General features: G+C 47.9%; 1 protein-coding gene and 2 pseudogenes across 19 annotated transcripts in view; 1 reads left to right on the top strand and 2 right to left on the bottom strand.

The window, feature by feature from the left end:
* The window catches only part of Tvp23a (trans-golgi network vesicle protein 23 homolog A), a 39471-nt gene extending 33825 nt beyond the window's left edge, over positions 1-5646 (bottom strand). For 13 of the 18 annotated variants that reach the window (XM_087572734.1, XM_087572735.1, XM_087572736.1 and 10 more), the window contains exons 1-2: positions 1948-2074; positions 1616-1695 (exon numbers count right to left, since the gene is read on the bottom strand). In XM_087572734.1, the coding sequence (XP_087428860.1) occupies positions 1616-1695; positions 1948-1956 (89 nt within the window). In that variant the 5' untranslated portion in view covers positions 1957-2074. Of the gene's footprint in view, positions 1-1615; positions 2081-4489; positions 4639-4847; positions 5063-5539 lie in introns of those variants that run through there. The other 5 variants (XM_087572745.1, NM_001393687.2, NM_001108263.3 and 2 more) reach the window with 5 other exon arrangements.
* A 7443-nt stretch (positions 5647-13089) lies between these two features.
* Cnbp-ps2 (CCHC-type zinc finger, nucleic acid binding protein, pseudogene 2) lies at positions 13090-13663 on the top strand (annotated as a pseudogene).
* A 7911-nt stretch (positions 13664-21574) lies between these two features.
* On the bottom strand, positions 21575-23968 carry LOC148002750 (14-3-3 protein zeta/delta pseudogene; annotated as a pseudogene). The gene is made up of 2 exons (XR_015631374.1): positions 23897-23968; positions 21575-23540 (listed from the first exon to the last, which is right to left on the bottom strand). The product of XR_015631374.1 is annotated as a 14-3-3 protein zeta/delta pseudogene (transcript).
* Between the last annotated feature and the right edge of the window lie 2855 nt (positions 23969-26823).

Genomic DNA, 26823 nt, shown 5'->3' with positions numbered 1-26823 from the left:
CCATTGTGGGTGGTACCATTCCCTACGCAGGGACTCCCAAGCAGCATAAGGGAGGAGAAAGCCAGCTGAAATCAAGCAAGCAAGGGTTGTACAGGGCAGTCACACAACAAAGCAGGGCCTAACCTTTATCTGGCAGAAGGGCACTAGCCTGGGCAACTCCATAGGCAGGGGCTGGTCCTGTATTCCACAAAGCCCCAGCTGCCAGCTTAGGGTCAGGCTTACAGGTGATATTTACCAGGCAGTAAACATGTAATTGTTTAGGTGCTCTATAAACTCCTCCGCTTAGGATTCCAATCACTACAGCATGAATGATGAATAACGGGCCTCCAATATCTAGGTTCCAATCTCTGGAACTTGTGGATGTTACATTAGATGGAAAAGGAGATCTTCCTTTAGTAAAGGATCTGAGAGAGATTGACAGAGACTGACAGAAATAGATAGGCAGAGACAGAGAGGCTTAAGTAGTGTAAGTTGGTTCTGAACTCACTGAGTAGCTGAGGGTGACCAGGGACTTCTGATACCCCTGCCTCCACTTCCTTGGCGCTAAGATTACAGTTGTGTGCTACTAGGCCCAGTTTATTTAGTGTTAGGAATGGACTGTAACCCAGGGCTTCATGCATACCGGGCAAGCACTCTACCAACGGAACTACACACCCAGACCTCGCATAGTAAAGGATTCAGAGGTGTAAATCGCCCTAGGTTGCTGAGTAGGCTTGAGATATTGTTACAAACGCCCTTATTCTTGAGAGGCACAAGGAGCGCTGTGCTCACACACACCTCCATGCTTTGTTGATGCTGTGGTTAGGATGGAACCCACAGGTCTGTCCGTGCTAGGCCGGAGCTCCACCAACTGAACTACAGGAAGCCAGGATGTTTATGATAATTCGTTACAGTGATCGTGGAGAGCCATGTACTTACTCTGTTCTCAGAGTCTGTTGTATTTGGATCCAATGGTCTGATGGGAGGGGAAAATAAAGTAAATGGCTGAGGGTGTAGCTGAGAGGTAGCGCTTTTGCCTAGCATGTGCAAGGCCCTAGGTTCCATTCCCAGTACCAGAAAAAACAAAGGGAAGGCAGTAGGTACCAAACCTCTAAGTATGCTAGAGATGGGCAGGATGGACAAGTGGGCATGGCAGAGCTGTGAATGTTTCTAAAAGGATCAGGGGTTTAGGCCACTGGCAAGCGTACTGCCAAGTCACTTCTCCATCTTGGACCTGCTGCCTTCTGATGCTGAAGTGCCAAGCAGGTATGTGATCTGACCAAGGATAAATATGGCTGACTCGAGCATCAAGCACTTTCTGGCTGGCTCCCCCGCTGCCCCGATGCATTTGCACTTGCTGTTCCTTTAGCTAGAACTCTCTCCCTCCAGAGCCTCCTATGGCTGCCTGCTTCTCAGCATCTAGTCGCAGCTTAATAGTCACCGCCTCAAAACCACCCGCCCCCTCAACCGTGGGGTTGTGCTAAAGCATGAGAACCCTTGGCCCTGCCCCGAAACTCTAGGTTCAAAGGCGGCTGGGTCTGTTTAACTCATGCACACAGTAGTTGCTCCGTGTATTTCGAACGAAGGAGTTGGCGAATGAATGAATATGCAGCTTGGGACCAATGAGTCAACATACCTGATCTTGGCTTTCCTAAAGGCCAGCTCCTCTTCATTGCCGAAGTCCAGGGACACATCCTCAGTATCATCCACTAGGCCCTGGGGAACACCAGGAACAGATAGGTGGCAGGCCATCTCGAAGTGCACAGGTAGCCTTCATGCACGAGCACCCTTTCTTCCCGGATATATCTCTGTGCTCCTCCTAGCGTTATTCCCTTAGTAACCTAGGCTTTCCCCACCCTCCTTACTACTAGGGGCCCTGTTCAGTCTAAGCTGATGCCAGTGCATCTACCTCCGTGAAGATCTTTTTCATCATTATCCTGCCAGTGCGGCATACCCCTGCAGCCCTACCTGCTTCATTCTCTCGGGTACCACTTGACCCTACAGCACAGCCTCCAGCTCCGCCCTTTACCGCCCAAGGTTTAGGATGCTCAGCTAGCAGCTGGCTTGAGCTCCAGCTGGGAATCTCAGCTCGGTTGTCTATGGGGGAGGGGCTCGGTAGTGCGCAGTCGCGGGCTGGGGCGGAGCCAGAGAGGATTCCCAGGGAAGCTGGGGCATCCGTATAACACTCAGAGCAGGGTTCAACATGCAGGATGCAGGACTGAGCAAGGTGCGGGACCCAGGACAGTGAGGGATGATGGCAGTGTGTGTGTGTGTGTGTGTGTGTGTGTGTGTGTGTGTGTGTGAGAGAGAGAGAGAGAGAGAGAGAGAGAGAGAGAGAGCAGGACCCAGGACAGCGAGGGATGATGGCAGTGTGTGTGTGTGTGTGTGTGTGTGTGTGTGTGTGTGTTGTTTGAAAGCATGAATGTACATTGGTATCCAGAAGCTGAGCTCAGGTTGGAAGCAGAGTTTGCTGGCTCTATAAAAAATGAATTCTTCTGTACCAGGCATAGATAGTAGTACAAGCCTGTGACATGCACTCCTGGAAATTTGAAGCAGAAGATTGCCTGGCTGCATAGAAAAACAAAACTAAACCAAACAAAAACCAGGTGTGATCAGCATCTAGTTGCTTGGCTTGGGAACTGCGGTATTGACACAGAAATGGGCACACTGAGAAGAAGAGCTATAGCCATGCGAAGGCCTTACTGGCCTTCAGAGTCACTGTGTCTCCCCTATGCCTGCCCTGCCATTTCCCAATTCCCACCCCACCATCTACACAATCTTCCTTAGCCCCCATATCCTTGCTTCATAGTTCCCCTTTCTTCCTGCCCACAAGCAGTTGTTAGCCTGACTCCTGGTGACCCCTTATTGGGCCACAAACTTCAAGCTTCAGTTTCTCCCTTCCAGGCCCTGCTGGAGTGCAGTAAGGAGCCACCTCGCCTTGGATCCTCTGGCTGTGCCAGAGCTGCCAGCTGCATACTCCATTCTTTAGGCCACAGAGATTCTGTCTCGAGGGAAGGAGGAGGGGACGCACTACTTCTAGGACAGAAGACCGTCTTAAAGGCCAAACCTTTTGAAGTGTTTTCCAAACCGTGCCTGACATGGTAATGTTGGCCTATAATCACAGAACTTAGGAAGGCTCAGGCAGGAGGATCATAAATTTTAGGCTAGCCTGAGATACAAAACAAGTTCAAGGCCATCCGGGGCAAATTAGCAAGATCTTATCTCAAAAAGTTTATTTAAAAAAATGAGATAGGAAGGGCGGGGTGGGAGTGTATGCACAAGCAAATGATTTGGGTGAGTGCTGGAGTGTTTGCCTTGCATAAAAGAGGCTCCTGGTTCAATTCCCAGTCTCACACACACACACACACACACACACACACACACACACACACGTACATGCACACGCACGCTCACGCACACACATTTGCCTGTGTATTCATATGCAAATGTATAATTTCCAAACCCAGTATCAGTTCTACCAGTTTCTGAAATCTCTGCTGCTCAGCTGACAAGATGGTCCACTCACAGCCCAGCAGACTGCCAGTGCTCCCAGGGTCAGACCCAGGGCCTTCTCTCCAGCTTCCTACCTGGCAGTGTTGGAGGAAGGGCCTGGGTGTCTGCTGGAATGGAGTCTGGTTCCACTATTTGGGCAGCAGAGAGTTCAGTTCTCAAGGCCTCAATTATCCCGGAAGCATTAGCATCTAAGCCCACAAAGGCAGGTTTTTCTGGAAAGTGCTGTGGACTCTCCCCAACCCAACAACATTACTCCATTGCTGGCTCCAGGCCCAGATACGACACCGAGAAACCACAGCCACCAGGAGTGCCGTGGGCAGAGTATCTACCGTGGAGGCCAGGTTGGGGTAAGAGGGCATTGTAGTACATTTAGGGGCTTTTCCTCTGACCTGAAAGACTAGCAGCTGCTGGTGTCCGTTGAGTTGGGGCCAGGGGGTGGGAAAACCCCTAGGAAGCCCCGTCAGGGCTAACTGACATTCTCAGGGTGGGAAAGCTCTGGACTGACCACTCCATCAGCCATGAAGGTCACTGTATGAACATGAGGTTACCCTGTTCTCCACCTGCCCTGGGCTGCCCACACAGAGCAGAGGACAGGAGGGCAAAGGTCAAGAACCGTGCAGGGAGTTTATCATTGGCTCTGAAGCCGGCTCCAGTCACACTGTAGGTAGGGTTTTACGTCTGAAGCCAGGGCAGCATCTGGCAGCCTGAGTAAGCTAGGCTCAGCTGCCTGTCCCATACACATACAGAAAAGTGGGTGAGAATGAAAACAAGAGATTTAATCAACACACCGGGGAGAAGCAGGTGAAGGGGCCCAGTGACCCCAAGTTTACCTTCAGGGTACAAGGGATACAAGCCTTAGGTTCAGTAGAGGGAGAGCTAAGTCAGGAGCCAGAAGCATCCGGACCAAGCAGTCCTGGCTGAGTCCCTCACTGTTCAGCGTGTGCCAATCGGTCTGAACACTGTTACTCCCAACACGGATGTCAACAGGGAGGCTAACCTGGTTATTCCGAGGTGGGACCTCACTATCACAGGCTGACTTCATCTGCAGTTGGTCGGCCTGAGAGATTTGCAGTTCTGGAGTCCTGGCGACTGCAGATTTAGCATGCTGTCTTCAGTCTTGAGGGGGATGAAGAGAGACAGACAGGCCTAAACACAAGGAGACAAACACAAAGTGGAGGAAGAGGTGCCAGGCTTTCCTCTGCTCTTAGGGAGAGGGGCTTGTGATGAGTCACCTGTTACTAGGTAGATTTGAGAGTCTATTCTAGCTCTTTGGGGAATTACCTTTCATAAGGGAAATAGTATGAGTATTTGGAATGTAGGGATACTTAGAGCAGAGACTTGTGGGAAACACTAACCTTTTCTCCCATGCTCTTTGTTCCTCCACCTGCATGAGGAAGGGAGCAGAGCCCCAAGGCTCAGTCTTATTTCTGGTCCTGGAGCTGAGTCTTGGATCCCCAGCAGTCCCTGGAGGGTCTTCAGACTTGTACAGCCATTGAGTTCTGGAGACCCTTGAAGTTCAATGTCTGATTTTCAACAGGTCTGGATGGGACATCTGTGCAGGAGACACCATCTGTCTGGCCTCAGTGCCTGCATCTATAAAGTGGGACCACACTTCTGCCATCCAGGACTGCAAGCAACTAGACACAGTGCATATAAAGAGCCCTTCTCTGAGTAGAGGCTCAGCAAACTATCCCCTGGTGACTGATTTAATGGCCTTTACAGAGGAGCTGGGACCTGAGGAACCCCTGTGAGCACAATGGCATGAGTCTATGTCTAACCTTCCATGAGGTATCTGTCTCTGCCGCAGAACCAGTGAATAATACGCTTCAAAGGAGCGAATTTAAGAAATATAAGTTAGAGTTTGTTTGTTTGTTTGTTGTTTGTTTTGAGATGCAGTCTCATGGAATCCAGGCTGACCTCAAACTCATTCTGTAACTGAGAATATCCTTCTACCTGACCCTCCCAGCTCTGCACCCCAGTGTCTGATTTTATGTAGGTCTGAAGCCCGGTCCTAAAAATAGCAAAGGACCACTAGGTTGTAAGTTACCTTGCCCCAGCATTTCAGGGGCGAAGGAAGGTCTCCTTTGTTTGAAGAGATAAACCTGCTGGAGCCTGCTGGAGCCTGCTGGTCCCTGCTGCAGCCTGCTGGTCCCTGCTGGTCCCTGCTGGTCCCTGCTGGTCCCTGCTGGAGCCTGCTGGAGCCTGCTGGAGTTTGCCCTTCTGGGACCTGTGCAAATTCCGCCTCCTGTGCAATGCTCTTTCCTTCTATCTTTTCTTAATTTAAGATTTTAGCCAGGGCGTTGGTGTCTTATACAGCCTAGGCTGGCATCACACTTTTGGTTTGGATAGCCATGAACTTCTGATCCCTTGGCCTGCCTTGTGGGTGCAGATCTCTGGGATTATGAGTGTGTGACACCACACTTGGCTACTAATTTAGTTGTGGTTTTATTTTCGTTTTTGTTTTGTTTTGTTTTGAGACAGAGTCTCATATAGCCCAGGCTAACCTTGAACTCAAATCCAAGAGTGATGTTGAATTTCCAACTCTCCTACCTCCACCTCCTGAACTCTGAGATGTGTACTACCAACCCCGGCTTATGCTGTGCTGGGGGCGAACCCCATGATTTGTGTATTTTGGGCAGCACTTTACCAACCAGGCTATATTCTTTCTCAGCATCCTGAGCTCCCCTTTCTTGTTTTATTCTATCTTGTTGTAGTTTCATGTAAGGTTTCTCTGTAGCCTCGGCCGACCAAACATTTGTCATCTCCCTGGCTCCTTCTCTTCAGTGCTGGGGTGACAGTGTGTATCAGCCGATGCTTAGTTCCAAGGTCAGTTTAGTGAAGGTAAAACTCTGTGCAAAACGAATAATCCTTCGTGTGGCCTGGATTCCTTGCTTCAAATCAGTAAGATGCAGCCCTACCTGGGGATAAATGGAAGAGTCATTCCAGGTGATGGGGCAAGAGGGATCTTGGGGAATGTTGCCATGGACATGGAGTGCTCAGGGTAAACAGCTACTACTACAGATGGCTTCATCTGGCTGAAGCTCCCCTAGGGCTGGGGGTGGGGCTTCCCTGTCTGATCTCAGTCCAGCCTACTTCTAACTTGGCTTTGACCTTCAGGGCCACATGGCCTTACCATCAGGATAGAGCACCTGTGTGCAAGCTAAGTCCCTCTCAAGTTTTAGGATCTAAATGCCAACTGGACTTGTTTCTGTTCTAGCAGTTTTGGTGATCACTAATCCTCTTGTTTGAACTTTCAGCTCCCCTAGGACTTACCTCCAGAACAGGGGCTCATAACCTGCAGATCGTGACCCCTTTGCGGTTCAAACCATCATTGGAAAACACGGATATTCATATCACAATTCATAACAGTAGCAAACCTGCAATAGTGAAGTAGCAATGAAATAGCTTTATAGTTGGGGGTCACCATAGCATGAGGAACTATATTAGAGGCTCACAGTGTTAGGAAGGTGAGAGCCACTTCTCCAGAAGAATGAATGCAACTTTTCACTGACGATGGAAGCTTCCAGAACATTCTGGGCACTTAGTGCTGTGTGGTTAGTGAGGGAAAGGTATACAACTCTATGAAGTACACCCATCAGTGTCTGCCCAGCGTAGAGAGCATGGTGATATTATAGAACCGGGGAGCAAAGAGAGGTCCAGATACCCATCCAGGTCCTGTCTGAATCTCCAATCCCAACCCCCCACATTGCTCGAGTGCACACATGCGTGTGCACACACACACACACGCGCGCACACACACACACACGCACTCCTAGTCCAGGGCCCATTCTTCCCGGCCAGCCCCAGCTCTCAAACATCTGTTCTGTATATATCCAGGACACATTTAAATCAGGAGATTCTAGACCTGAAGCAGTGGGGGGCTTGGCTAGCCTGGGCTGGACAAAGTCCAGTTCTGAGGACTTTCTCAAGATTGCTGTTACTATTTGGAAGAAGTTCAAAGGTCCTGACCGGCAGACAGTAGGGCTATGCTGTCTTTGACCAAAAGGGCTGGCAGGACTCAGAGGGAGCAGTCAAAAGTCACCATTTACGGGAAATGCACCCGCTGACAAGAAAGAGCGGTGGGCTGTTTGCCCAGCCCTGGCACCTATCCAAACTGGATGAGGAAGCCACATGAGTCACAGCAGCTCTCCTTGGGCAGCATGACAGAACTCCATGGAGTGGCCCGGGGCACGCACCCTGGCCAAACACAAAACGATACAGAAACACTACTGGTGGTTGGTGAACAAGGCTGCACTTAGCTAGTTTAGGTTTGAAGTTAGGTTTGACTCTGGGATATCTCTGGCAAGTCACTAGCCCTTCTGGGCCTCAGGTTTGTCACAAAATGAGATTGATGGTGCTGGGGGCAGCTAGAACAAGCAGCCCTCTTGCCATCTGTTAAGAAGATAGATTTTATATACCCTCAGGAGTAGCCTGCAGACCAGACCTGCGGTCATCATCTGAGATTCCTTCTTCCCAGATAACTCTAACTTCTGCCAAGTTGATAACAACAGCAGCAGCAACTACCTAACTAGGACAGTAAGCAAATGTCAGCAGACTGATTTTGCTGCCATTTCAGAAGGTAGACTGTGGCTTTGAGAACCCTTTGTGCAAGCCACTTAAGTCAGGAGGTTAAGAAGTCAGAGAAACCACTGGACAAAACGGGTCTTGGGTCTCTTGCCTTCTGCTCCTGGCTCTTTTTGTCACAGAATGTAGAGAAGAGGTCTCTATCAAAAGTGACTTGTGCAGTTGACAGCCCAAAGCCACGTCTGAACTTCAGGTATGTTTGAACTGAACTAGAAAATCCAAAGCGCCCAATTAATGATTAAACAAGTGGAATTTCTGGCCAAGGTCACTTAGATGTCACCATGGTGAGATTCCCCATTCAGTGATTTCTTTCAGGACTGGACGTTGAACCTGTCCCTCAGAGCAAGTGACCAAGACTTTTGTCTCCCAGTTCCAGGGGCCGGGAGTCTGAGGTCAAGGTGTCAGTGGAGTCTGCTCCCCTTCAGCTTGTCATAGGCCTCTGTCTTCAATGGCCCTGTCTCCAAAAAGGATCCCATCCCAGGGGACTGGAGTTTAGGACTTCGATGTACAAATAGGAATGTGTTAATTTATTGGTTACAACAATCTCACAGAAACATCTCCAGAGAGGGAAGATTTCTTTTGGTTTGTGCATGTTCATGTGTAGGTTCAATCTGGGGTCACTTCATCCCATGCAGGAACCTAAGGCAGATCTAGTACAGCCATTCACCCTCTGACAGCAAAACCAGAAGAACGGTCAAAGACTGTCTTACTGTGACAATCCCGATTCACAGCGACTTGAGAAGAAGGGATTATTTGGCCTACATTTCTAAGTCTAGCCCCCTGAGGGATTCAGAGAGCAAACTCAAGCAGGAACTGAAGCAGAGACCGGGGAGTGATGCTGCAGCTGAGGGGGTCTCTGTAGGTGTCAGGAAAGGGAGTGAACTGTCAAGAGGTGAGAATGGAATTTGGATCAGACTGGCTTTGTCAACCCAAATCAAGACTTCAGGAATCTTGTATGAGATGGTTTATTCCCAACAATGTAAGCACAGTAGGATTCGGAAAAAGATTTCCTTGATAACACAATCCCCAGTATATTCAGAAGTAGAATTATACCAAAATTTGACTTGGGGTACAAGTCGTTTCCTCCAAGAAGATAGGTTCCAGAGATAGGCTGCGTGTGCTAGCTTAAGGGCCAAGGGAAGACTCTGGCTTGACTCAGACATACAGACGGTCTATTAGCCATCTCTGTCCTGGTTTGGAAGCTTGGGGAGCCCCCAACTGGAAGGGCCTTTTAGATTACTAGCCACCTCTCGCCCTGGTCCTGATTGCAGGCACTTGATGTGGCCTGGCCCATAATGCAGTTCACCAGGCCAATTCCCACATCCCAGCTCCTGAATGGAAGAGCGGGTTTGTTATTTGTTTGTTTTACAGCTTTCCCATTGGAAAGACAATCCCACACAGTTAACATGCCAGATTTCTCTAGAGATCCAAGGCCACGAGGACCGTCACGCTGTGCTCCCAACACTCAGCTGCTTCAGACAGTCCAGGACCACCTGTCTAATCCAGCAGGAGAAGACCAAAGACTCAATCCACATCACAGCTAAATGAACGTATTATTGCCACTAGCAGCACAGCAGCCTGCAGTCAACTGGTGGCTGCACAGCTCACTCTGTCAGCCGCATGAGAAATGACTTTCTCTCTCATCAGCTTTTCTTGCTCCCAGTCACATAGCAATAAAGACAATGGTGTCAGTGCCCCCCATGTTGTCCCCCACCAGGAGCTTATAAGAATTTCAGGGCAAAGACCAATGGCTATAAAGGGGGCCGCCCCTATAAAGGGGTACAGAGGAGTCACATTACACAAACCAGGCCACTCTGGAAAAAGAGTGTCACTAGTGACTGGGAGAGAGTGGGGTCTCCCTGCCAAGCAATAACAGTGTCACCAGCTTAGGGCTCATGGTGAGCTGAGCACTCCTACAGCAGTCTTGTGTCAAGATAATGTTTTACAGACCTGCCCACAAGCCTTTCCGGTCTGAGAAGTTCCCTACTGAGACTCTCTCTGCCCAGGTCATGTCAAACTGACAATAAAAGTTAACTGAAGCAGATGAAGAGGCATTTTCAGGGCAGTGAGATCAGAGCCCTGGGGACAAAGTGAGGACAGGGAAAGAAAAAAAAATGACAGACAGACAGACAGACAGACATGAGGGAAGCCAGACTTTGAAGAGGACTTCCGGAAAACAGGGAGATGCCTGGCTGGAGAAAAATCACAACTTTTTGCTTGGTAATGTGAAGATTGTAAGACAAGACTCTGGGTCTTCATCCCTCCCTGGGCTGTGACTTGTGACCCAGCTAGCTTTTCATTCCTGGCAAAACTCCCCAAGGATCACACTAAAGCCGGACGATCTTACTTACTCCAAATATACAGGAGCCCCAGCGTGGGGCGCTTGGCTCTTCAAGGTGTCTGGGAGAGGTTTAAGTGTGACCGACAACCTGCTATGAAAGCACAGGTCACATGCAGAGAAAGCAGTGCTCGTGTTCGGCTGTTTTCCTGGGCCAAGCTCTCCCAGCGTTCTCCTCTTCTGCAGACACTGCTGTAAAATGGGGAATTTAGGAGCGAGCTGACCAAAAATGGATATACACATTTGGAAAAAATTCTCACTGGTGACAAAAGACTTGCTGTAATTTTCTCTAAATGGAGGTTATTTTATTTTTTCAGTACCGGGGGCATGTTATTGCTTGTGCTCTTAAAGACATGGTTTCATGTAACCCAGACCAGCCTCCGTCTCCACATGCAGCTGAGTTAGGTCTCAAACCCCCCACCCCTGCCTCCACTTCTCAATGCTGGGAAACTCATGTAAGTCAAATTGCAGGAGGCACTCAGGAGGCTTCCAGATTTCCACCTACCAATGCGCTGTTAAGTTTCTCCAGATCTCCTCCACCGTGTGGATCCAGCCGACACGTGTGGATCTACTTGAGGTGATGGCAGGAACCTTTAAGATTTGTGGTGGCTCTTTCACCTTAAAGATTATTTCTTTGTGTTGAGAAGCAGATGTGCATATTATGAAAATGTCTTTCAACGTCTAGAGACTGGAACCCTTTCTGGACCTCACAGCTGGGATGATAATACACCCTGAGGTCACCAAAGACTACTATCCTGGCCAGACATAGTGGCACACACTTACAGTCCCCAGTATTTGGGAGGCAGAGGCAGGAGGTTCTCGGTTTGTGGTCAGCCTGGTCTACACAGCAAGTTTGTTCAGCCTGGCTTTAAGAGAACATTGTCACAGCAATCTTGCCTGCCTTGGGTTCTCCATGTAATCGACTTTTACAACCTAGCTAATGCAGAGCTGTGACTTTAAGTTATGGACTCCTCTGTATTCCTGGCCCAGGTTAATGCATGTGTGTATGTGTGCATGTATGTGTGTATGTATGCATGTATGTGTGTATGTGTGTATGTATGTGTGTATGTATATATGTGTGTATGTATGCACATATATATGTACGTTATGATAATAATTTGCTGAAATCAGTAAATATAGGCTGAAAGCAGTCTTATAAAGTGAACATCTATCATGAATGTTGGACACAACATACAGACACGGCCTGACAAACACCGGTGTTTGTAGCACTGTTAGCCATCTGGGACAGCTGCAGTTGGTGACTCAGTCCCCTGTAAGATTCTGCTTACGATTTCTGTGAAGTCTCCCTCACCCCTCCCCCCTGCGATGCTTTCTGTGTTGTGCAATAAGAACAGGGCAAAGCCCTTTGTTAGGGACAGACACCTTCAGACAAACAGACGCACGGGGACACAGTCACACGGCAGCCTTCAGGCAGACACAGATTCAGACTCATACAACAGACAGACAAGAGGACAGAAGACACAGGGAGACTGAAGTGGAGAGTTCTAATCTGGGCTCACTCTTGGTTCAGTGACCCCAAGGGGAGGCTTTGATTTCTTCATGCGACATCCATGCATCGTTGTGAACTAAAGTTTATTAACGTGCTCAAAGCGACTGTGGGGAACCTGCATCTCCGCCCTTCAGGCTACCTTGAGATACAGAACAGATTATTGAAAGCAATATATTGAGATTTACTGAAAACAAGCACTTGTTCTTCCTAACGATATGTTGACACCTGTCAACCCAGATCTCTTAGTCCCTCCTCCCGCTGGCCTCCCTTACCACTTACAGGTTTTTACACTTTATTTATGTATGCATTTTTCTCTTTATTCTTTGCAGGTGAATCATGTGGTGCCCAGAGAACAACTTTGGAAATTTGCCTCCTTCTTTCCGTCCTGTGGGGCCTGGGAAATCAGACTCAGGTCATCAGCCTTGGCAGCGAGCACCTTACCTACCGAGCCCTGTCACCACATACGAGTGACACATTTTGTTGTAGCTGACAGGAATTTGTTTGTTTGTTTGAGACAGGGTCTCCCGTAGCCTGTATTGTCCTCAAATATGATATGTAACTGAAGATGTCCTCAAACTTCTTTTTAAAATAAATATTTTAATTAATTCTTTGATAACTTAATAAAAGCACACAATGTATTTTGATCGTATTTATCCCCTCCTTCCCTAACTCTTCCCAGAGCCTCTTTCCTCTCCTCCCAACTTCATGCCATCTGTCTGTCTGTCTATCTATCTATCTATCTATCTATCTATCTATCTATCTACCTACCTATCCCCCACCAAGTCAACTTTGTGTTGTCACCCATTCATGGGGTTGTGGGGTCATCCTCTGGAGCATGGTCAATCTTAAAGAAAACTGACTCTGTGTCCTAGAAACCATCACTAGCTCCTCGCCTAGGGACTTTTTTAAAGTTGAAAATATATTCTCACTTACAGTTCATTCTGACCAGTTTTCCCACACTCTACTCTTCTCGGCCCCCCATCACCTCCCCTCTCCCCTAGATCCACTACCCCTCGATTTCCCTTAAGAAAAGAGCAGGCTGGACGCGGGGCGAAGCAGAGGAGAGCGGTGTGCTGCGGCGAGAGTGGGGCCGTGTGCAAAACCACGTGCGGCTCAGGCAGGGACCCTGAAAATAAACAGCCGTAGCTTTTCCGGTCGCCTTCTTGGGGCTACATCCGAGTCTCCTCTGCTGTGGGCAGCTCAGACGCCGAAGCTCTAACTGCAGCTATGAGCAGCAATGAATGCTTCAAGTGTGGACGATCTCGCCATTGGGCCAGGGAATGCCCTACTGGTGGAGGTCGGGGTCGTGGAATGAGAAGCCGCGGCAGAGGGTTCCACCTTGTTTCCTCATCGCTTTTCTGACATCCCTTACCGCTATGATGAGTCTGGTCGTCTTGCCAAGGATTGTGATCTTCAGGAGGATGCCTGCTATAACTGTGATAGAGGCAGCCACATTGCCAAGCACTGCAAGGAGCCCGAGAGAGGTGAGAGGCATGCAACTGCAACTATGGCAAGCCAGGCCATCTGGCTCAGAGTGTGACCACGCCGATGAGCAGAAGTGTTATTCTTGTGATGAACTTGGACATATTCAAAAAGACTGCACCAAGGTGAAGTGCTATAGGTGTGGTGAAACTGGTCATGTAGCCATCCGTTGCAGCAAGACAAGTGACGTCAGCTGTTAGCGCTGTGGTGAGTCAGGGCATCTCTCACGGGAATGCACGATTGAGGGTACAGTCTAATTATTTTCCTTTGTTGCCCCTCCTTTTTCTGATTGATGGTTGTATTATTTTTTCTCTGAATCCTCTTCACTGGCCAAAGGTTGGCAGATAGAGGGTGTTCCCAGGCCAGTGAGCTTTACGTGCAGTGTAAAAGAAGGAAAGGGATGGCAAAAAATGAATTTCTGCATTTAACTACAAAAAAAGGCTTACGTTTAGTTTGGAAGAGGTGTTATATATAATGTCTTGTTAAAGAACCCCCTTTCCGTGCCACTGGTGAATAGGGATTAATGAATGGGAAGGCTTCAGTCAGACCAGTAAGCCCTTCTGGGTTTGAGTGTGTTCCCGTGTAGGAGGTAAAACCAATTCAGGATTCATCTAAGCTTCCATAAATCCCTTTACTTCTTAGCATAATGACGGCCTTGGATTGTCTGACCTCAGTAGCTATTAAATAACATCAGGTAACATCTGCATCAGGCCCTCATAGAACGTACAGTGGAGTTGGGCGTAGACTGAAAAGACAAACGCGTTAAAGGCTAGGCCAGGGAATCTGGCTAAAGCCTAACACAGGAGCAGCTGCATCCCAGTGTGGATGCTGGACGTACAGAAGGTGATGGCAAGGTGTAGAGCACATATTTTTCAAAGACTAAATCTAAAACCCAGAGTAAACGTCTGACGCTCAGAGTTAGCATAAACTGGAGCTATCCAGGAATTGTGGTGAAATGCACTCTCACAGAAATCAAGATGTTATTTCTGTATACTGTATCACTGTGTTTCATTGACTGTAATCAGTTTTTAAAAGTCAGACGAAAAAAGCAACTGAAGTCCTAAAAAACGGAAAGTGTAATTTTAAATTATTCCAATAAAGCTGGAAGAGGAAGGGGGAAAAAAGGAAGAAAAGAGCAGGCCTACAAGAGACAGCAACCGAACACAAGAAAACAAAATATAAGACAAGGCATGAGCCCTTGTAATGAGGCTGATCAAGGCAACTCAAGAGGAGGAAAAGAATCCCAAGAGCAGGTAAAAGTCAGGGACCCACCCACTCCCACTGCTAGGAGTCCCACAAAAAACCCCAAGCTAACAGTCACAGCGTATGAGCACAGGACCTGGTGCAGACCCATGCAGGCTCCATGATTCCCTCTCCAGTGTCTGTGAGCCCACAGAGTCCTGCTTGGTTGATTCATTCTCCCCTGGTGTCCCATCCCCTCTGATGCCTGCAATCTTTCCTCCCTGTCTTCTCTGGGGTTCCCTGAGGTCTAAGAGGAGAGACGCAATGGAGACCTCCCCCTGCCAGAGGAAGCCTCTGATGATGACTGGACAGGGCATCGATATATAAATAGCCCAATGTCATTAGGAATCTCTTGTTGTTTTCGCCAGTTGTGTTTGGTTCTAACCTAGGTTTCCAGGCTATCCAGTCTCTGGGTTCTGGTCACCCAGGCATGAGATTCCTTTCCTGGTGTGAGCCTCAAGTTAAGCCAGACAATGACTGGCCACTCTCATAAGTTCTGTGCCAGCATTCCCTAGCACACTTTGCAGGCAAAACGGATTATAAATGGAGGGCTGTGGCTGGGCTGATGTCCAGGCTTCTCAGAGTGCCTTCCCACCCTCAAGAGAGTATAACTTAGGGTTGAAGGCTCCACGTGGGCACCGTTTGACCACTCTGCATTTAATGATCTCCGTGGATGTTGTCCTCAGCAATGGGACCCTACTGCCAGTTTTTTGGAGAACAACTCTCTGTCCTAGAATCAGCCTGGGTTGTTTAGGGATCTCCACAGGGCCCCTTAGTCAACAACTCAACCAAACGCAATCCACCCACCACCGGAAGCCTGACCTGCCTACAGAAGATGGCCAGGCAATTCAGACTCCGAATTCTCCACTACCAGGAGTCCTCAGTAGGCTCACCCTCATAGAGTCCAGGAGGTTTCCACTGTACTAGCTTTCCATGGTACCCCCAAATGCTCCTCAATTCCAGCTGTCTCTCCCTTCATCCTCCTCCACCCGATCCCTCTTGCTTCCATCTCTATCTGCTTCCTCTTCCCAGGGAGATCCATGTGCCAAGTAATTGTTACTACTTAACAGCTAATAACACAGCATGTTTGTCTCTCTGGGACTGAGTTCCCTCACTCAGGATAATCTTTACTAGTTACATCCATGTGCCTGCAAATTTTGTGATATCTTTTTTTTAATAGTTGGGTGACATCCCATTGTGTAAATGTACCACATTTTCTTTATCCATTCCTCAGTTGAAGGACGTCCGGGCTGTTTTTGGTCTCTGGCTATCATGAATGAAGCTGCAAGGGACATAGTTGAATAAGTGTCCTTGGAGTAAAGATGAAATGTCCCTCCTGTACATTTCCAAGAATGGTACCGCTGGGTCTTGAGGTAGGTCAATCTCCAGTTTTCTGAGGAACGGCCATATTGATTGCCATAGTGTCTCTATAAGTTTGTACTTTGCTCCTTCCATCAGTGGAGGAGTGTCCCCTTTGCTCTACATCCTCACCCGAATGGGCTGCCACTTGTTATGATTGACAGGTGTAAGATAGAATTCGAAAGTAGTTTTGACTTGCGTTTCCCTGTAGCTAAGGGTGTTGAACATTTCTTTAGGTGTTTCCCAGCCAGCTGAGACTCCTCTATTGAGAACTCTCTTTTTAGATCTATACTCCATTTTGAAATTAAATTATTTGGGTTTTTTGGTATCTAGTTTCTTGAGTTCGTTATATATTTTGGAAATTAGACCTCTGTGTGGAGTTGGTAAAGATCTTTTCCTGTTCTGTAGGCTACCACTTTGATCAGGTGATGGTGTCCTTTGCCTCATAGAAGCTTTCCAGTTTCATGAGGTGTCATTTACGAATTGTTGATCTCAGTGTCTGAGCTGCAGGTGCCCTGTCCTGTAGGAGGAGCCATAGGAAGTCGCCTCCTGTGCCAGTGCATTCCAGTCTACTCCTGCTTTCTCTTTATCAGGTTCAGTGTGTCCAGTTTATTTTGAGGTCTTTGATCCACTTGGATTTGAGTTTTGTGTAGGACGATCCATATGGATCTGTCTGGAATATTTAGGGTCACTTATGTGTACTATGATATCATTTTCAAATAAAAATACTTTTACCCTTTTTTTTCCCAGTTTGCACCCCCTTGACCTCCTTCGCTTGTCTTTAATGCTCTAGCCAAGACTTCCAGTACTAACCAATACGCACGGAGAGAGTGGACAACCTGTCTGTTACTGATTGTAGTGGAATTGCTTTGAGTTTCTTTCCATTTGATATGACATGGGCTATAGGCCTACTGTAATTGCCTTTATTATGTATGGGTATGTATGTGCCTTGTACCCCTAATCTCCCCAGGACGTTCATCTTGAAGGGGTGTTGCATCTTGTCAAAGGCTTCTTTTTTGGCATCTAATGAGATAACCATGTGGGGTTTTTTGTTTTTGTTTTTCAGTTTATTTATGTGGTGCACTACAGTTACTGATTTTCGTATGCTGAACCATCCCTGCATCTCTGGGATGAAGCCTTCTTGGTCATGGTGGGTGATATTTTCGGTGTGTTCTTGGGTTCAGTTTGCAAGTATTTTACTGAGTATTTTTATATCTATGTTCATAAGGGAAATTGGTTGAGTCTTCGTGTGGTTTGGGTATCAGGGTAACTGTGCCCTTATGAAATGAACTGTGTAATGTTTCCTTCTGTTTCTCTTTTTGTGGAGTAGCTGGAGGTGTATTGGGGGATAGTCTATTGTAGCCCTAGGGGAACTCTGAAGACTGGGCCTGGGAAAACAGGAAGAGTGGAGAAGGCCCAGGAGCTGCTTACCTGGTCTTCTGGCAGGTGTGGCCTGTGGTTGAGCTGGGGGCTGGAACACGGTGATAAGGCAGGAAGGGAGGGGTTACCTGTGGAACCCACAGGAAGCATAGGCAAGGAAGAGGGTACGGTACAGCCGCAGTTCAGTTGTAACTCTAGGGGCAACCATGAGGATTGCTGTGGGGAAACAGAGAGAGGATTTTTAATTTGTTTGTTTGTTTGTTTGTTGTTGAGACAGGATAGCCTGGAGCTCGTGATGTAGACCAGGCTGGCCTGAACTCACAGAGACCTACCTAAAGTACTGGAATTAAAGATGTGTCCCAGAGTGCCCAGCTGCTGGGGGAATAGGCATGCGTCACTGTCCCCACTTTTATTTGGTGCTAGGGATCAAATCTGGACTTTCTGGATGTTAAGCAAACATGCTACCAATTCAGTCACATCCCAAACGCAGAACCTCATTCATTTTTTATAGCTGAGTAATGTTCCATTAAGTGTGTGTGTGTGTGAGTGTGTGTGTCTATTTGCATATACCGTATTTTCTTCATCCATTCACTTATTGATGGACACCTTGGTTTATTTATCTCGGCTGAAGAGCCCTAGTTAATTTTTTAAAAACTTTTGCACACGTGTGCATACTCATATGCATGTGGGTCCATGTGCTCATGCAAATGTGAATGCACATATGAGAACATGCATCTGGAGCCCAGAGTAGTGTCAGGCGTACACTTCCATCACCTCCACCTTCTGTTTTCAGGCAGGATCTCTCTGGCAACCCAGAGCTCTCTGACTTGGTTATTCTAACCTGCTGGCTTTCTCCAGGGATTCCCTAGCGCTGGCTCATGTGTGCTGGGATTGAAGACAGGCTGCTGTGCCCATTTAGAATTAATAAAGTCTGGGGACTTGATCTCATTCTTACAGCACAAATGCTTCTCTACCGAGCATCTCCCCAGCCCAAGTTCTATTTTTCATTGAGGACGGAGACCATGGGTCTCAGTGGCTTCCTGTGAGCATCGTCCACAGGGTGTCATATCTCGGAGGCTGGACTCTGCAGCCCTCAGATGGGAATGCTGCCAGACCGTGAGAGCACTGAGCACAGAGTGTGGCAGATAGCAGGTCCCTGATAAGCTTGTCGTTGGATCTCTGTGTTGTCCCCGAGGCTTGGGGTGTGTTTAGGGAAGGGACGCGTGAACAAGGCTGGGCAGGGCACATTGAGATATGGGTCCAAACTTTGATCTCACCATGGGAAACCCAGGCATCTTCAGTTACATAACTTCCTCAGAATCCAGATCAACCTTGCTTCAGTGCAAAAGCCGATCCAGTACCATGATGCCAACCACAGAGACTAAGTGGCTATTCCACCTGTTCCCAAGGCTCTCATTCAGATGGTCATCCAAAGCCCGGGGCTTGATGGCTTGGGGCCAGGTACCTCAAGGCTGAGTTTTCATTTCTCAGAGTCATCTCCAAACCACGGTAAACCAGGATTCTTCATTTTAATTCATTTGGGAAAACCCCAACCACATAATGAAACATGGAGAGAGGCCCCACTCTGAACCTGATGGGTTCAGGCATAGCCACTTCTAAATGCCACATCCAGGAGGATCTGTACTCTGGGGACTTCCATTCACGGGAGCCCAGTAGGCACCAAGTGTCCTTTAGAAGCCTGTGAGGCAGAGCACACCAGACCATACAGGAAGTTGCAGTGCAACAGAAGGGAAGGAGAGATTTGAAGGAAACTCATGCTTCCTTCCCAGCTGCCCATCCCCAGTTCACACCTGAGGTGAGGTGACTGTTCACACCTGAGGTGAGGTGACTGTTCACACCTGAGGTGAGGTGACTGTTCACACCTGAGGTGAGGTGACTGTTCACACCTGAGGTGAGGTGACTGTTCACACCTGAGGTGAGGTGACTGTTCACACCTGAGGTGAGGTGACTGTTCACACCTGAGGTGAGGTGACTGTTCACACCTGAGGTGAGGTGACTGTTCACACCTGAGGTGAGGTGACTCTTTTAGCCACTACCAACATCCTTGAGTACCCACTCTCCAGGACTCAGCCCTGGACTCTCTTCCTCTAACTCCAGCCTCGCTGTGTGACCCCCACACACACAGAGGCCCAAGCGTTATTCCCAGTGTGATGCCATCTTAGGAAGCAATGGAATCTTTAGGAAGTGGGGATCCCCTCGTAGAAACCGATAACTGTGGGCCCCACTTCCTGTCTCACTCTGTGCTCCATGATCTACCCGGAAGCGAACAGCCTCCTTCATTCGTTCCCATTGCTGGGAGCTGAGCTTCTCTGCATGTTCTCACCATGATGGACTGAGACCCTCTAAAATTGAGTCAGAATAAATTCTTCTTCCCTTTAAGTTGTTGCCATCAGATATTGTCATAGCAACACAAAAGTAACCAGTACAGTCCCCCTACACGATCAACTCCAGTCACAATCTATTCTTATCAGCTGTCCTTGGGACTTACCAAGCCTATAGATTTTGCCTGGTGTGCCTGTCACATGCCCTGAAGGTTCATTCATACCCTTCGGATGGTGGCTATGATGTCATTTCTAGGGTTGGTGACCTTCCAGGAGTTCTTAGCACTCAAGACTCTCATGGCCACAGGGCCTTACTCTCAGATAGAGATGCAACTAGGCCCAGCAGCAGTGTCTAGAGGGACGAATATATTATGGCCCCAGGAGCTTCCCACCAATTCTCAACTCCTAGGAGCTGGTGTTCACATTTTGGGTCCCCTCAACTCACAGCATGTGGGGAACGAACACTGTGTCCCCACCACTGACATGCTCAATGGTACGTCCCAGTGCTGCCTTCCCTGCCCCACATCCCTTCTCCCCCCCAGAGCTTCCCATTATCTTCCCACACCTGGCCAAAGAGTTGGTTTTCCCAGGGAGTTTCTTCTTCCTCATCTTCTCTTCCTCCTCCGTCTTCTTCCTCTTCCTCCTCCCACTCCTCTTCCTCCTTCTCCTTCTCCTCCTTCTTCCCCCCCCCCATCAATAACTATTGAGTGTTTACAGTATATTAGGTACAAGAGAACACACAGAAAACATTGTCCTTGTTACGTTCTAAAAGAAGAAACATACCTCTTTAAAAATGACATTTGTGTTTGGGGTTTTCTGTTAAGTACTGAAGAAATACTTGGTCGGATGTGAGCTTTGGGCATGACTTAGCACCATCATTATTTTCAGAAAGGAACAGAAAGGATTTTAAAGGGAACCAACCAGTGGCAGACCATCCGGGACAGGACAGCTATCTCCAGGAATAAACAAAAGCTCAGCGGAGGAGAGCTGGACTGGAGGAGAAAGGGTGAGGAGAGCTGGACTGGAGGAGAAAGGGTGAGGAGAGCTGGACTGGAGGAGAAAGGGTGAGGAGAGCTGGACTGGAGGAGAAAGGGTGAGGAGAGCTGGACTGGAGGAGAAAGGGTGAGGAGAGCTGGACTGGAGGAGAAAGGGTGAGGGGAGCTGGACTGGTGGAGAAAGGGTGAGGGGAGCTGGACTGGAGGAGAAAGGGTGAGGGGAGCTGGACTGGAGGAGAAAGGGTGAGGGGAGCTGGACTGGAGGAGAAAGGGTGAGGGGAGACTGGGATGCGAGCGGAGGAAGCGGGTATCTTAGGTACTGAGCACAGCCAGAAAGACCATGTGGCCTGATTCCAGACACAAGGCCTACAAGTCAGAAAGGTCGATGACAGGATGATAAAGAAGAAGTTATCCTGTGCCCCTGATGTTGAAATGAAGGGCCGGAACCCCCAGGCAGCTGTGAAAGCATCAAGGGAGTCCCTGACACCAACAGCGGTTTGCAACAGTCAGTGCTGCCCTGCGTCATCGTGGATCCAGAACATTGTGCTTTCCTAAGTTAGAAAACTTGGTAAACCGAAGTTTTAAATGGAGCACCTTACCTTTTGCCGACAAAATTTCCCCTCACCCAGGAAAATAGAAGTCCATTTCAAGTCTTGAGAGGGTCAAGAAGGGGAAGACTATGGGACATGGCTGGGAGTGGTATTACACTAGTGTTATTTTTTGTTGTTATGGTAAACTTTGCAATCGAAACTTGATAGAAGCCCATTAGCTGCAAAGAGGATAAAGAGACAATTCCCTCTAAAAAACAAAATCTACACAGAAACCTGTAAAGGAGATGAAAAGTCCATTCATAAAACTTTATTTATTCCACTTACATGTAGAATTACACTTAATACACGTGTTCTCAACAACCGTGCTTGGATTCTTCATGAAGATTTCATGAGACATTAAGACAAAGCCAGCTGCCACCTCAACTTATTTTCCTGTTAAATATTTGTACAGCACATATATATTAGACAATTGTCAAAAAAATATCACAAAAGCAAGTAACTAAAAAGGAAAAAAAGCTAAATGCATTGGCTATTGTTTACAGCTGTGCTTGACACGCACAAAGCCGGGAACACCAAGCAATTCACTTTTACTACTGCTTCACTTTTACATTTGACCTTAGATTGCTAAAACTTCACACAAGTAAAGTTGTAGCAAAAATAATGCAAAGAAACAGCCGGCCTGGGGGTGGCACACGCCTTGAATCCCAGCTCCGGACAGAGGCAGGTGGATCTGTGTGAGTTCCAGGCCAGCCTCTTTTACAAAGTGAACTCCAGGACAGCCAGGGCTACAACGTGAGACCCAGTCTTGAAAAACATAAATAAACAAATAAGCAAGCAAGCAAAAAAGTAAACATACATGCATATATGTATATATATATATGTACATACATACATACACACACACATTCATGTTAAAATAAAATGAAATGAAAGCAAGCAAGAAGTAGAGATCTTATAAGTAATGGTACGTGACCTGTGTCTGCCCTTATAGAGTAAATTGGGCCACAGATTTGTCTAGGGACCACTATACACACACACACACACACACACACACACACACACACACACACACACACACGCTCCCCATGTGCATCCAAAGGATGTTTGTACGAGTCTCACATAGAGCTCCAAATGTTAACGCATCATAATAAACACACTTGCAACAGAAAACAGTTACCAGTCTATTCCCCGCCAGCACACACCGATAAGGAGGCAGATTTCTTTGCTTAGACGTGGAAGCAGTTTGAACGCTGGCCCTTCTGAAAACACAATGTGCCCAAAGAGCATGCCAGATGTGTAAGTCATGTAAAAATTCCACATCCCATACTGGCCACCTCAAGATGAAAACAAGTAACTCCCTAAAGTCAAGTGGCTCTACTCCCCCAATATTAAAACAAAAAAACCACAGGGGAAATACAGAAATTAAAACAGATGTGATATAAGCTGTCATGAATGACAACAGAACTGTCTTGGAGACAGTATGAATGACAGATGGGCTACTGTGTAAACTTTAGAATGAGGCAAAGGGTGGAAGACTGGTTAGGCTCCTCCTTCCTGCTTTGCTTGTCTCCCTGGGCAACCAATGTCCACCACATCAGGTTGTCTCTCAGTAACTGTATGATCAGTGTGCTGTCTCTGTTCGACTCTGTGCTCAGTGTCCCAAGTTCAGCAGTGGCTTCATTAAACGCTGTTTTTGCAGGAGAGAAGCCTCTCTCTCTGGAGAGTTTGGAATCTCAGAACACAGAGGTTGTGTTGGTGGCATTTCCTTTTTGCTTCTTGGTATGCTGGCTGTGACTGGCCCGCAATTCGTTTCTTGTCTTCTCCAGCATCCACCTCGGCCAAGTAACAGCAGTCGTGGCCTTTCAGTTTCAGATAGAAGACTTTGCTTTCTGCTGGAAAGGTATCGAGGATCAAGAACCTTCGTAAAAGAGACAGTGCATCATTGCGATGTCTCAGTGCAGTCTCAACGTTCTCTGTTCTCAAGCCATCGGCTGCTTTTGCTGTACCTGCCATCTTCGGCTCGATGCTTGAGCTGATCCTAAGATGACTTACCAGCTTCTACAGTGTTTTATATAAGCAACACAGAGAGGATTCCTCTCCTTAGAAAACTCTGGCACCTTGCTCAGTTACAGACTCTAAGCAGGCTACCATGTCATCATAATGTCTCTTTGACCGTTTGGCTTTCAGTGCCAGCTCATTTTTATCCCCCCGCAGCCGTCTCAGGGGACTCACAGTGGTGGCAAGGCTGAGACTGTCCTCAATCTTCTACAATGATTTCAACAAGGCACACCTTTAGGGATCTGCCTGGCCCACCCCATTGGTGGCATGTTGAATTGTGGTCCATAAACAGTGTATGTCCACATGCCAAACAGGGCATTATGCAGCCTTACCTTGAAAAGGGAACTTTGCAGGTATGTTTTAAAATTGCAGATGTGCACACCTGGTAGCCTGAACCTGCGCGTAGGCTAGGGCACTATGAAATCGATTCAATGCATTTGTAGATCTCTGTTGCAATGCCAAAAGCCTTCCTGCCTATACGTGATGGTGCATCCTTGTGACCCTAGCACGTAGGAGGCAGAGGGGAGAGGATCGAAAGTTCAAGGCCATGACTTTTTAATTACCATTTCATCCAGGGCAGGACACTGGGTGGTTCCTACTGTGGGGCTGTTATAAATAATGACTGCTTGGAGCATTCCCGTCCAAAGGTCTTCATTCTCTTTTCAGAGAAGAGTGTTAAGACGGGGTCTCAGATAGCCCAGGATTGCCTTGGACTCATTATGTAGCTCAGGCTATCCTTAACCTCCTGATCTGCCATGGTCCCACATTAGCATGTGTGTAGGATGTGGTGGGTTGCACATGTGTCATGCTCCCTATAGAGGCCTGGGAACGAAGCCATGGAGTCACTCCTACCTTTATGTGAGTTCCAGGAGCTGAACTCAGGCTGTCAGGCTCGCAGCAGAGTTGTGATTACCTCGTGAGGAGTCTCACCAACCCTCTCTGTGCTTTTCTTTCTCAGTGCAGGGGGTTGAACTCAGGGCCTCACACACGATACGCAAATGCTCTGTCACTGAGCAATAGTTTTGCCTTTTTGTATATTTTGTATATTTGCCTTTTTGTATATTTTAAGGAACTACCAGGCTGTTTTCCAAAGCCTTCCTGAATTTTCTTCTCCAGCCTAGACTCATACTCCCTATGTTGCTGAGGGGGGCCTTGAACTCCTGATCGTCCTGCCTCTGCCTCCCAAGTGCTGAGATTAAAAGCATGTACCTCGTTAGGCCCTTCCCTTCCTTTCCCTTCTCTTCCTTTCCCTTCCCTTCCCTTCCCATCCCGAGTTTTGTTTATACGTAGTAACCACTCTACTGTTGAATTACATCTCATACCCTTACTAAATTAAGTGTATGTGTGTGTGTTATATGTGTATGTGTTATGTGTGTGTTATGTGTGTGCATGTGTGTGTTATGTGTGTGCATGTGTGTGTTATGTGTGTGTGTGTGTGTGTGTGTGGTCTCTTGCTACTTACATACTCAAGTATATTAACATATAAATATCTACCAATGAAGCTCAAAATCATGCTGGTGGAGGCTCCTGGCTGCTGCCCAGCACTGGGAAGATAGTAGCAGTTCAAGCCCAGCCTGGGGTATACATCAATCTCCCCTTGTCTCAGGGAAGAAATGCAAAATCATAGACCCAGTACCCAGAAATCAAATCAAGACACAGCTAGCCTCCAGAAGCTCCTGTGAGTGTCTGCCCCACACACCCCCCCCCCAACATAGTCATCTCTGTTCCAGGGGGACCATAGTTCCACCTACCAACAGCCTGGGCTCATTTTTCTGCTGGAAGTTGAGTTTCTCCCACGCCCACCCCACAGCTGCCTCTGCAGCCCTTCCAGTACTGGGTTCTATCGGTGGTTCAGAAAATGGCTGCCACAGTGTTTCCGGTTCTGTCCAAGTTGCATAGCAGGACTGGGCTAACCAGAGAAGCCTCCAAAAGGAAGCTAAACTCCTCCTGGTGTCTCAGAATCTTTTCCTGTCTCTTCCCTGTAAGAGGAAATCAATCACCGTGGGGCCTAGACTGGAGCAAGGAGCTACTGGGCAGCCCTGGGGCTTCTCGATAGCAGCTCCCTGATCCTTCCAACCTGCGGGGGGTTTCCCAGAGGTGGTAAAGCAGGAAAGGAGTATTTCCCAGTGTCTTTGGTTTCAGCTCTGGCTTCGAGTTCCTATCCTCAGTTTGAAATTGAAAGCTAGACTTCTCATCTGGGCAGTAACTTTCCTCACAGGAATCAGGCCAGGAGTCACAGAGAGACTACAGTCACATGACTACTGCCAGGCCTGCCCAGTGGAGGAATCCTAATGAGTTACTTCTAGAGTGCCTCTCTCAGGACTGTGGTAGGACACAGGGGAGCATGGATCAGCTTCCTGGCCCTACAGAGGGGATCGTTCTTCAAAAGCAGAAAGTCTGTAAGAGCATGGACTGCTGGGTACACCCATGCCGCCCATCCAGAGGAGACTAGTGGGTACACCTATGCCCCCATCTAGAGGGGCTGGTGGGTTGAGAAGAGTGGATGACAATGGGTACATCAATACTTCCTTCTGGCATCCCCATCAAAGAGGATGGATGACTAATAGTAGAAACCGATACCAATTCATTAATTACTGTTATCTGGAAAGAGGCTAGCGTGTCTCAGTTCGGCTCCTTTGAAGTCACCAGCTGAGCCTGAGCCAGAACTGGTGACCCATGTCTATAATCCAGGCTATTCACGGATCTGAGGAAGGAGTGTGATGGTCACGGTCTCTAGAGGAACAGAATCTATAGAATGGATCTCTCTCTGTGTCTCTCTCTCATTCACACACACACACACACACACACACACACACACACACAAAACGGATTGTGTGTGTGTGTGTGTGTGTGTGTGTGTGTCTGTGTCTGTGTCTGTGTCTGTGTCTGTGTGTACCCCTGGAACTGGAGTTACTTGGGAGTATCCATGTGGGTTCTGGGACCTGAATACAGGTCCTCTGCATCCTTAAGTCACAGTTCTCGACTCCTGAGCCATCTCCCCAACTCCCGCAGTTTTTATGATAACTCAGTTGCACACTTAGAGGACGACAGCATGTTAATGTCAAATGTCAAGTGTGCCTGGTCCATCTGGATTTGTTAATTGCCACAGACCTAAAGAGGGAGAGAGAAGTCCATTTGTTCAGGACAAGAGGCAGCAGTTCAAGCTGAAACAAGGTGACCATTTGCTGTCACGTGGCCTCGTAGTGACAGGTTTGGAGTTTCTGGTTTCTTTAAAAACACAGACATATTAGAAGAATATGTTTTCTTTCAATCCCAGGTGTGGGATATGGGGCTGCTTCGGACTGTTCAGAGCAGCTGACTGATTTGCCTCATGCTCTAGCAAGGGCGTGATTTTGCCAGCAGCAGGTAGTTTCTGCGATTGTGTGGTGTTTGAAATTTTGGGGACTTTTCAGAGGGCAGAGAAACAACAGGGTGGGTTGTTGGTCGGCTTCGGTTTGTTGAGTAGACCTGGGCAAAGAAGAAACAACAA

The sequence above is a fragment of the Rattus norvegicus genome, chromosome 10 (assembly GCF_021556685.1).
Source record: "Rattus norvegicus strain SHRSP/BbbUtx chromosome 10, alternate assembly SHRSP_T2T, whole genome shotgun sequence".
Lineage (NCBI taxonomy): Eukaryota > Metazoa > Chordata > Mammalia > Rodentia > Muridae > Rattus > Rattus norvegicus.
The sequence above is the reverse complement of the archived record's forward strand: the minus strand, read 5'-3'. Positions and strand labels throughout refer to the sequence as shown.